Source organism: Scyliorhinus torazame, chromosome 7 (assembly GCF_047496885.1).
Source record: "Scyliorhinus torazame isolate Kashiwa2021f chromosome 7, sScyTor2.1, whole genome shotgun sequence".
In the NCBI taxonomy this organism is placed as follows: domain Eukaryota; kingdom Metazoa; phylum Chordata; class Chondrichthyes; order Carcharhiniformes; family Scyliorhinidae; genus Scyliorhinus; species Scyliorhinus torazame.
In genome coordinates, this window is record NC_092713.1 from 34,210,566 (window position 1) to 34,222,780 (window position 12,215).

General features: G+C 42.3%; 1 protein-coding gene across 1 annotated transcript in view; it reads right to left on the reverse strand.

The window, feature by feature from the left end:
- Window positions 1–585: 585 nt before the first annotated feature.
- The window catches only part of dnttip2 (deoxynucleotidyltransferase, terminal, interacting protein 2), a 31,786-nt gene continuing 20,156 nt past the window's right edge, over window positions 586–12,215 (reverse strand). Inside the window, exons 3-7 of the mRNA XM_072510528.1 lie at window positions 11,167–11,305; window positions 5,618–5,713; window positions 4,664–4,828; window positions 3,726–3,835; window positions 586–1,721 (exon numbers count right to left, since the gene is read on the reverse strand). Of these exons, the coding sequence (XP_072366629.1) occupies window positions 1,628–1,721; window positions 3,726–3,835; window positions 4,664–4,828; window positions 5,618–5,713; window positions 11,167–11,305 (604 nt within the window). The 3' untranslated portion in view covers window positions 586–1,627. The remainder of the gene's footprint in view (window positions 1,722–3,725; window positions 3,836–4,663; window positions 4,829–5,617; window positions 5,714–11,166; window positions 11,306–12,215) is intronic.

A 12,215-nucleotide genomic window follows, 5' to 3' on the forward strand; every position in this document is an offset into this window, starting at 1 on the left:
GGATTCTTACTAAATTCCTTGATCTCGTACTGTCTAAGCATCTTTTACTGTATCTTTTTCAGCTTGCCTCAAAACTGGCTTTTCGTTGATAGAAGGTGGATACATCTGTCCAGAGAATGCTCTCTCCATTTCATAGATATATATCAGATTTGCAATTTCATATTCATAACAGTTTACAAAATGTCTTCAAACAATCTCTTTTTCTCCATAATCTGTACCAATTTACTCTGGTTGCTTTCAAAGTACTTTTCTCTCAAAAATGTATTTCTTCACCCTACTGGATAATTTTAATGTTAATAACTCAACTCAGGAGGTTAATTTTACCAGGTTTGGTTAAACAGCTGGTTTGTGATGCAGAGCAAGGTCAGCAGTGAGGTTTTAATTCCTGTACCGGCTGAGGTTATTCGGGAAGGCCCCGCCTTCTCAACCTTGCCCCTCGTCTGAGGTGTGGTGATCCTCTGATTAAATCACCACCAGTCAGCTCTCTGGGAACTTTATACCTTTTATTACAAATACACAACTTTGAATTAAGGGCAGACTGAAGACCACATGATGCTTTATTCCTCAAACAGTAGAGACTGCAGCTCGAGAAGTTTGACATTTTTATTTTGATTGTGTAACAACAGCACAAGTACAAGCATGAGAGGAAGAAAAAAATCTTTTAAAAAAATTAATGAGCAGAAAAATTAAGAGCATACTTGGTGAAATCTGCCAGGTACATTTTCTCTTCTAGTAGGCAAACTATCAATTAGTTAAACTAGACGTAATTCACATGGACAAATTCAAGTCTTTTCCATTATGACCTCAGAAACCATAAGTTCCATCTTTATATATTTCATAATATAATGAACAATTTCTCATTCAACCCAGGTTTAAAAAAATCATTCTTTCTCATCTCAAAAGCTGTAACTGCCTGTCACACAGAAAAAGTTATCAAGACTTCAGTATGTAAGTGTTATAAGAATGTTATTCTTGCAAATCTGCATTCAATACCTATTGAATACAGATGCATAGAGCATAGTCACTTTTACAACCTCATAAATAACTATACCATTCGGTTAAAAATAGAATTGTCTAAATAGACTGGTTCATTGAAGATGGAATATCTTCTATGGTACATATCTCAGCACAGCTGAACAGTACTTTTATCCTCTAAATTTTTCTAAGCCAAGTGAGCTCACTTGCATTTATGAATGGGAGGGAGGGGAGAGAGAGGGAGAGAGAGGGAGAGAGGGGGAGAGAGAGAGAGAGAGAGAGAGCGAGAGAGAGAGAGAAAGAAGTTGGTAGCACTTTCAGAATTTCTAAACACATCAGTTGTGAAAGATTTAAGGCTTTGGGTAAGGGATGATGTGAAGAACTACATTACACCACAAGTGGTAATGACCTGCAACTCGTTGCCGACAAGGGGGGGGTGGAAGCAGAGGTGATGAGTGATATCAATGGGACATTAAAAGAGCATTTGAGGGAAATAAATTTGCAGAGTTACGAGAATAGAACAGGGGATTGACTGGATTGCTCCACGGAGAGCAGGCATGGATTTGATGGGCCGAATGGTCTCTCGTGCCATGACGACTCTGCAACTTTAAGAGTATCCAGAATGAGGCGCTCAAGGGTTTTTCTGCAGAATTTACTTTGTAAATTTCCTCTTCTTGCGATTCTTTTTGCCGGCAGCAAAAGCTGCCCTTTCTGTCTCGATCTGCTGATATTTTCTCTTGTTATACCTGAATTTAAAAAAAACACAATTTGCAATCACCTTTACTTACAATACATTAGCTAAATTTATTACATTAGCTGTGTGTAAATCAGTCCCCCAGGTTACTTGAAGAGTTATTAAGACATTACTTCCAGCCTCCTCTTTAAAGTGATGCTTAAAACCTGATCAAAGTCAAACTCGCCCCGAATGCAGAATGGTTAGGGTGGGGAAAATACAAAATCACTCCTGCAAAACGGGGACACAACTGTGACTCGCTGGGAAACGTAGGCAGAATTTTTACTCTTGAGGAGAATGATCAGTATTGTGTTTTCCTTCAGAGGCTGACACAGCTGGCTAATACCCACGGGCTGCAAAAAAATGTTGTATTTTGTTAAGGCACCAGAGGGCTGCCTGAAACCGTGTCACACACCACAACCTGTAGATGTAGAAGAGGCAGAGTAAAGTTAAAAAAAAGGATAAACTGCTGCGTCTGAAAGTGGACGGACATCGGGTATTCTTCATTCCTCCTTCCAAAATTATTTTCAAAGTTTGATGATATTCCTCGCTAATCCAGTTGGACCTTTTGGATATCATGAACATGCTGAGTAAGGGATTGTCAATGGATTTTGCCAATATGAATTTCCAGAAGGCAGTTGATTAGGTTCCATGCCCAAAAGATCATTAGCAAAAATGACAGCGCACAGAACTTGAATTCACCTTGTGACGTGGGTTTGTACTTAGTTGGGAGGTAGGATACAGTGAGTAAAGGTAATGGAGAGTAAAGCTCTCCGATTGGTAGGTGCAACAAGTGTTGCCCCGCAGGGATCCGTACGGAGGCATCACATCTCACCCAGATATACTAAGGTGTGGATGACTGCAGCATTATATATCCAATCTCACTGATGACATTAACTTAGGGCGTATAGCAAATCCATGTGGGAGCAGGAATTTTCCTAATGAAAGATTAGGAGCTGTGGAGTAGCAGTTTGTGTCCCTGCGCACATATCGACAAAAGACTAGTCGAAACGTACAAAAGATATTTAAGAAGCATTCTCGAACGTTAGCCTTTATCTCATTGGGATTGGAATTTGAAAGTGAGTAAAATACTGCATTCTGATGAAAGGTCATCAGATGTCCAGTCTGTTTCTCTCCACAGATGGTGCCTGACCCATGAGTATCCCAGCATTTGCTGTTTTTATATCAGATTTCACAGGATACATGGCACAATAACAGGCCATTCAGTCCAATTGGCCATGCCAGTGTTTAAACTCCACTCATATAATATATATATATATATATATATATATATACATATAAAATCATATAATCCATATAACCACTATAGTGAAGGAGGCCATTCGGCCCATCAAATCTGTATTGACCCTCCGAAAGAGCACCGTACCTAGGCCCACTCCCCTGCCCTATCCCCATAACCCCACCTAACCTGCACATTCCTGGACACCAAGGGGCAATTTTGTATCATGGCCAATCCACCTAACCTGCACATTTCTGGACTGTGGGAGGAAACCCACACAGGCATCAGGAGAACGTGCAAACTCCAGAGTCACCCAAGGCCAGAATTGAACCCGGGCCCCTGGAGGCTCTGAGGCAGCAATGCTAACCACTAGGCCACCATGCTGCCCTCCACTGTGCCACCCTCAACTCCTCTCATCTTTCCTCATTTAAATCTATCATTGTAACCCTCTTCCCTTCTTCGTACGCTTGTCTAGTTTCCCTTTAGATGCTATTCGCTTCAACCATAGCCTGTGGTAGGGAGTCCCATATTCTTACCATTCTTTGGGTGAAAAAGTTTCTTCCGATTTCCCTACTGGAGTTCCCAGTGGCTATCTTATATTGATGTTTCCAGTTATACTCTAGTCCGCCAAAAGGAAACATTCGCTCTGTATCCACTCAATAAACTTCCAGAATTTTAAAGAACGTTATTAGGTCACGCCTCAGCCTTCTTTCTTTTATAAAAGCGGGGGCAGACTGAATGGCGTCTTCCTCCTCACACATAAACGAAAGGGCATACCTTCGGAAATCAGCATCTGCCAGAAGCTCCTCCACCATTGTCTGCTTTCTTTGTTTCTTCGGAATACGGGAGTGATAGAAGTCTGCTGCATTGTCCAGAATTTTACCAACCTACAAAGAAAGATGGAAAAGAATAACAACATACTGGGATAACCAGAAAAGATACATTTTAGAAGTTTCACTGCTGATGCAAATGTCTACCGAATGAATCAACAGCATCTAAGCACATTCGAGGCGCTCTATAATGTCATGTATCAATACACCAGATTTACTTTGTGGTATATATTACCTAAAATAGTTTCTTTTGATTTACCTAAATTTTATTCTCAGCCACAAAAGCAACGGGTTGAGGGATAATATGAGCGTTGCTCATATTGATGATTTAATGGAGGATTTGCTGGGTAAAACAGACTAATTTGCACACTGACGATCAAAACTAGGATTTGCTTGGTATCTACAGCTCAGTCTGTGGAGGTGCTTTTATCCCACACCAGCACAAAATACTTTAAACCACTATAATTTTCTACATTGTAGCTAATACTCTAAATAAAGCTTTCATTTCCTGCACAATCACTTGCTTCCTCAGTGTAATGCTTATACTGTTTGGGCTCTGCCGATATTCTTTGGCTCAATGCCCACCTTGCTCTTCCTCGCTTCATGCTTCCAGGTAGGCTCGGCATTGAATAAGAGATAATTTCTCTAAGACGACCTGTTTCTCTCCCTCTACTGAGTCCTCTCAAACTGCGAGCCTGCGTATCAATCAGTATTTAGTTAAGGGGTTTCCACCATGCCTGCCCAATATTTTATAAATCTGAGCAGTTTGATATACCTGCAAGACCAACTTTATTTATTGTCGCATATCACAACCTGGCTGCATAGGATAAAGCCAAAAGCACCAAACGAATCACATTGCATAGCAGTTTATCTGCTGATACATACCTGGAAATACTTAGGGAAGCCGACACGGTCATTCTTCTTATAGAAACGCTTGGGATCAATTGCAGCCCTCATTTTCAGAGCCTTCAGATCATTCTTTAACTCATCAGTTAGTTCAGGAGCCTTCATGTCGTACCACCCATCCCCTGTTGTCTTTGCACGTTCTTCCTAAATATACAAGAATTCAAAATAAAAGCAGGATATTAAAGGCATGAAGATCTACAGAGATTGTTTTAATTAGAGGTCTATTCCAGTTTGGAAACAGAATAATAATAATCTTTATTGTCACAAGTAGGCTTACATTAACACTGCAATGAAGTGACGGTGAAAAGCCCCTAGTCGCCACATTCCAGCGCCTGTTCGGGTACACAGAGGGAGAATTCAGAATGTCCAATTCACCTAACAGCACGTCTTTCGGGACTTGTGGGAGGAAACCGGAGCACCCGGAGGAAACCCACACAGACACAGGGAGAACGTGCTGACTCCGCACAGATGGTGACCGAAGTGGGAATCGAACCTGGGACCCTGGCGCTGTGGTGCAACAGTGCTAACCACTGTGCTATTGTGCTGCCCTAATAGAATAGAATCCCAATAGTGCAGAAGGAGGCCATTTGCCCATCGAGTCTACACCGACCCTCTGAGAGAGCTCCCCACCTAGGCCCACTCCCTTGCAACCCTGTAACCCCACCTACCCATTGGACACTAAGGGGCAATTTAGCATGGCCAATCTACCTAACCTGAACATCTTTGGACTGTGGGAGGAAACCGGAGCACCCGGAGGAAACCCACGCAGACACAGGGAGAAAGTGCAAATTCCACCCGAGGTCAGAATTGAACCCGGGTCCCTCGGCGCTGTGCGGTAGCAGTGCAAAATAGATTAACAGACTGATACAGAACGCACAAGCTACGGCTAAATGGAAATCACTGTAATGCTATGCTGATGGTCATCATACTTACCCTGCGCTTTTTCTTCAGTTGACGAATAGATTCTTTTAAAGGTGGAGCACTTTCCTGTTTTTCAAATTCTGGTGTCAGGACAGTATTTGCCAACAGCTAAGGAACAGAAACATCAAATTACAAAATTGTTCGTCCAGAAACTCCTATTATTTATTACATACCAAACACTAAAGGTATATCATTACCAGGCGTCAAATTACCGCTCCAACCAATTCCTGTTCGTGATCCCTACCACATATCTCAATGTCCAGTTCAGTCAGGTACAGAGCATTAAACAGAAAAGTAAACTCTCCTCCTATAGGGCAGGGAGATTCTTCAGTAATGTCCCACATTTTCTAGTACTTTATCCAAATGATCATTCATGACCCCAGGTAGAGAGTGTTGGTAAGGTCCCCGAGGCCACAGCCTCATACTGAAAGGATGATTCTTTAAAACTGAGATGAGGAGGAATTTCTTCAGCCAGAGGGTGGTGAATCTGTGGAACCCTTTACTGCAGAAGGCTGTGGAGGCTAAATAATTGAGTGTCTTTAAGACAGAGATGGATAGGTTCTTGGTTAATATGGGAATCAGGGGTTATGGGGAGAAGGCAGGAGAAAATATCAGCCATGATTGAATGGCGGAGCAGACTCGATGGGCCGCGTACCCTAATTCTGCTTCTATGTCTCATGGTCTTATGGTGGAGGGGAGTTGAGGGATGCAGTCAGCAAATGGGACTAATCCTGACTGCACCTTTCTAACTGAATGTGGAGATGCAGGTGTTGGACTGGGATGGGCACAGTAAGAAGTCTTACAACACCAGGTTATGGTCCAACAGGTCTATTTGGAATCTGTAGACATCACATGGTGATCGGGGCAAGTACTCAAGCTGATATGTATTAATGATACAAACCAATCTGTTGCAGTCCCAACGTGTCTCCAAGTTCATTTATTGTTAGAATGCCCGCCTTCCCCTCTATTATGTATAAAATGGCTGTGATGCTACCGCGGAAATTAATTCATTTCATTTAGCTGGTAACAAAACATCAAAGTAGGTCTAATTTTTGTCCTTGCTTTAAATGATGGTTTGGATTGGAAAAAAAAAATTCTTCTATTAAAAGGGTAAACTTAACTAATATATACTAAAGGCCACATTCTACTGTAAAGGTGCCAGTCAGGCGTCTTCACTGAGCATTTTTAAAAAATCGTTCATGGGACGTGGGCATTGTTGGCAAGGTCGGAATTGTCAGGAAGTTGGAATGAAATGAAAAGTAAAGAGCTGCAAAGGTAGCCATGTAGCTGCACTGAGGGCCTGAGAGATATAGATTAGACGAGTAGCAGGGTGGAACCCATACTTTGTTCAGCAAAGTGGAGTCTAGTGGCCTAGATCATAGCCACGCCCACTGCAAATAGAACTTTTTCCTGAGAGTCAAGCTGTTGTACTGAAAGTAGAAGAAGCTGTCTGTATTAGGCCCCAGAAATTCTACTCTAAACTAGAAGAAAGATTCCCAAAAAGATATTGGCTGGTCCTGTGTGGTACTTATTTGCTGGATTTGGCTCATGGTGTTAAAACCTATGGGACGTTGTTTTGGGGACAGTGTATTCTCAGAGTTTAGGAAAGTAATTCAAGTATACGGTCCATGTTACCATTATTGTAGTTGTCTTTACTGTTGACTTTCTTGTGTGTTTTAAAGTTTAGTAAATGTTTTGTTATTTGGATAATTTACAACAAAACTGAGCCGTCCTTTCCAGATTTCATCTCTTTTCTCACATTTTTTGCCAAATCGCAAAAATAAACTGTTAATAACTGACGTTTCAAGTTTGACTTCTGGGAGTTGGAATTCCCTCGCATCGAACATATCGGGGTCCATAATAGATTTCATTTCATAGAATTTACAGTGCTGAAGGAGGCCATTCGGCCCATCGAGTCTGCACCGGCTCTTGGAAAGAGCACCCTACCCAAGCCCACATCTCCACCCTATCCCCATAACCCAGTAACCCCACCCAACACTGAGGGCTATTTTGAACACTAGGGGCAATTTAGCATAGCCAATCTACCTAACCTGCACATCTTTGGACTGTGGGAGGAAACCGGAGTACCCGGAGGAAACCCACACACACACGGGGAGAATGTGCAGACTCCGCACAGACAGTGAACCAAGCCAGGAATCGAACCTGGGACCCTGGAGCTGTGAAGCAATTGTGCTAACCACCATGCTGCCGTGCTATAGTACTTATTGCCCATCAGTAATTGACCGTAGAAGATGGTGGAGAACTGCCTTCCTGACAACTGAATGGCTTGCTAGGCTATTTCAGAGGGCAGTTATGAGCAAACTATGTTGATGTGGGTCTCGTGCTAGATATAGCTTGGGTGAGGAGGGCAGATTTTCTTCCCTAAAGCACACAAGATTCACATTTATGGAACAGGAGTCAGCTACTTGGCTCATCAGGTCCATGCCAGCTGACCATGGAGCAATCCAGTCAGTATCATTTCCCCACTCTATCCACATATATCCAGGTATATCTTCCAGTGGCCATCCACTTTCTCTGAGATCACTGACCAATTCTGCTTCTATCACCCTCCCTGCAGTGAGTTGCACTTGCTGTGTAAAAATAAACTTTTCACATTCGTCCTGCATCTCTTGCCCAAAACCTTAACCCGGTGTCTCTTACTCTTTTACTAGCGGCAAGAGAGAATCAATATTTCTCCAAACCTGCCATAATCTTGCACACCTCATCAAATCTTCTCTCAAACTTATTTGTTTCAAAAACAACCCAGTTTCTCCAATCTAACCTTGGAGCTAAAATCACCCAAACCCTGGAACCATTCTGGTAAGTCACCTCTGCAACCACTCGAGGATCCTCACATTCTTCCTGAAGTGTGGTGACCAGAACTGGTTGTAATACTCCAGTTGTGGCCTAACCAGTGTTTTGTAAAGATTCGGCGTAACTTCCCTGCTTTTTAGAGCAATACGTCTATTTATTAAGCTGAAAATTTCACATGTCACACTCCCACAATACGTCCTGCTCCCTTCAAAAGATCTATACATATGCATGACTAGGTCTCTCTGTTCCTGCACACACTAAGTCTATATTGCCTCCTTTCTGCCAAAGTATATCACCTTAGCCCATGACATTAGTGAGCCTTTTGGGTTTTCACAGGAATCCAGTAGTTACACGGTAACTATTAGCAATACTAGTTTTTAATTCCAGATTTATTTGATTCACTGAATTTAAATTATCCGGCTGTTGTAGTGGAATTTAAACACTTCTTTTTGGATAATTAGTCCAGTAACATATCCATAATAAACTCAAATCACCCCTGAGCTGTGATAATTGAGCCTTCTTTATAGGAGGCAATTGTCACTAATACCCAAGACTACAACAAGGTCTAGGGGGATTTTCAGGTTTTGGGTAAGTAGTACATGGGCACCTGAGAGAAATAGACTTGCAGGACTGTGGGGGAATGCTATAGAGAACGGACATGGACTCGATGGGCCAAATGGCCTCTTTCTCTGCTGTTATGACACAGACGTCATACAACAATAAAAATGGCTGAAGGCAACATTCTCTCAAAGATGTGTGAGTGCATGGCTGCGCAATGGTCCAGAGTTTACTGCATCGGGAATAAATATGTTGCGCACAGCAGAGGTCCCTTTAAGGTGTGCTCGTGAGTGGCAATCTTAAAGAGACTGCAGAGTGCGACAAACAGGCCACGCACACAGTGAAGGAAAATTACAGGCAACACTGGCTTCAATCTTTCATTCCCACCTATAACTGACTTAAGCACATTACCAACCAGCCTCAGAGACAGTCTCAGAAAATGTTCCCTACCCACATGAAACCCACCATCCTTAAAATGCCCAACCTTGACTGATCGATCCCCTGTAACTACAGATCTATTCTGCTTCCACGAGGAACCATAAATAAGATAGTTATCAATAAACAGACAAGGAAATTCAGGGGAACTGAAAGCGGTTAGAATGTAGACCTCTACCACAAGGTAGAGAACCGTGCTGATGTTAAATGAGAGGGTATCCCAAAGCCCAGAAGGGTAACTTGGAACACCGGTTCTTAGTGGTGTATATTTTCAATTTGGTATACTGTGAGAAAAGGTATATAAACTAGTTGTTTTGTGATCAATTAATAAAGAATACTTACTAACTTAAAAGAAAACACAGGACAAGGAGGACTATAATACACTATAACAGTACAATTAACTACACTGATGGCTGTACACACACAGTATCTCATGCGTTACCCATGTTCCCGACTACTTATGTTTCCTGAACTCTGAGATGCCCCTTTTAAACATCCAATATTTTATAACTCTTATGAGCTAAATCCAGCAGGTAGTTACCACGCACAAGTTATTTCTTCACATTTGGGAAAACCGTCTTCAGTTTCAGCGAAGAAATAATCTTCTCTGTTCGAGTTTTGGATTTTAAATAATAGTCTTTTAGCAATAACTACAGGAGAGACAGTTTTCTGCAGCTGGGCGTGGCTGTGATGGTAGCGGCTTCTACTGTGTCCCTTTCTCCAGTTGTCATATAGATATATAATTCTTTCCCTTTGATGTTACCCACCCTGTGGACCTGGCTTTTAGCGTGTAAGTGCCAATTCACTTATCTCTCCACTCTGAAGTCACCGTGCAAGTGTGGTGCTATGTGTCTCCAACACCATTGTCGTCCCCGTGCACCCCCCTCCCCGAGTCACATCGGTAAACACTTATTTTTCCCCCACTGGTATGCTAATTCACATATCAAAACATTCCTTCGGACAGCTGCACTTATCAATCTGCTTTTATCCCCTTTGTTTATTTTATTCCAATTTCATTTTTCATCTTAATTTTCCTCAATTGTTAACAAGAGAGGGGCCATTTGGCCCTTTGAGTCCATGTCAGCTCTTTGTACAGCAATCTAATCAGTAGCATTCCCCTGCGGTCCTGCAAGTTTATTGCTCTCAAGCGCCCATGTACCTCTTCCCCCATACCTGAAAATCCTCTAGACCTTGCACTATAGCATAGGCACATTTATGGGGAAGCTATTTAAATGCACAAGGGGGAAATAAATAGATTAAGCTGATACGGTGACATGAAGCAGGGTGTGACGAGACTCATGTGGTGCATAAACATGGACTAGTTAAGCAAAACGGCCTATTTCTGTGCTGGACACATCTCCAGGTTCTAGATGTCTTGTTGCCCCAGACTCTGCACCCACCTTTCCCTGCTTAAGTGCCTTTACCCTGACATCCATACATGTAAAAAAAAAAGCATTTCAACCAATACATTTATACCCAACAAATAAGCTTCCTGAGCAATAATCTTAAATCATCACTTCAGTAACAGAGCTGTAACCATCAGTACTTCATAATTGTGTTGCACAGCCCAAAACGTTGACTGCAGACACAAACCTGGGTCGGAAAAAGTATCCAAAACTGCACTGGTCGTTCAGTTTGGCACACGAAAATAAAATAAAAACCAAATGCCTGGCCTGGTAGTACTGCACAGACAACAATGGGTCGGCAGTAAAGCAAGAATGGGAAACAGGTCAGAATGTACCCAAGAGTCTTACCTCATCATTTTCCTTTTTCTCTTTCAACTTTTTAAAGGCTTTTGAATTGGGACCCTGTTTGTTAGGGTCAAAGCTTATGTACAGACCACCTAGTTCCTTCAGATTTAGCCCTGAATCAATACTGCTTGACAATTTGATTCTGGAACACAAAAAAAAAAATCCATTAATCTGCTAAATAATCCACGATAAATTGAATTGTGATCTTTAAAACAGTGTCAGGTTTCAGACATTAGTGTTATATAGCGTGGGTCAATATTGAAGAATAGACCATGCTTTCAGAATTCCAGTTGCACTTTCCTCTTACATTGAAAAGGTAGTAACACTGAAAAGTAGTTAACAATTATTCTCCTCTCTCCTCAGCAATTTTCTACCTGCTCCAAGTCAACTTGATGATTCTTCCCACTGAGTCAAGCCCACTGCACATCTCTGAAAAAAGCTAGTGGCCTATGGTATTTATAGAATCATAGAATTTACAGTGCAGAGGAGGACATTTGGCCATCGAGTCTGAACCGGCCCTTGGAAAGAGCACCCTACTTAAGCACACACCTCCACCCTATCCCCGTAACCCCACATTGTTTGGAGGGGTAGGTGGATGATATCACAGCCAACCTTTATTCTGGCAGCACAGTAGTTAGCACTGCTGCCTCAGGGCGCCGAGGACCGGATTCAATCCTGGCCCTGGGCCACCGGTCGTGTGGAGTTTGCACATTCGCCCAGTGTAGGTTTCACCCCCACAACGTGCAGGGTAGGTGAATTGGCCGCAGTAAAACTGCCCCTCAATTGAAAAAAAAAAAAAAAATGAATTGGGCACTCTATATTTTTTTTAATTTAAATAAAAACTTTTATTTTATCCTCAGCCTATGTCCATTCAAGTGCTGAATAGGGAAGGGAAGCAGGAACTCCGCCTGACTTCTACATACTACCTGGCTACTTGTAGCATTCTTGCTGCCATTCTGAAAGATGCCAGCTAGACGTCATCCTCCCCGTGTGCGCGTGGGTTTCCTCCGGGTGCTCCGGTTTCCGCCCATGGTCCAAAGATGTGCAGGTTA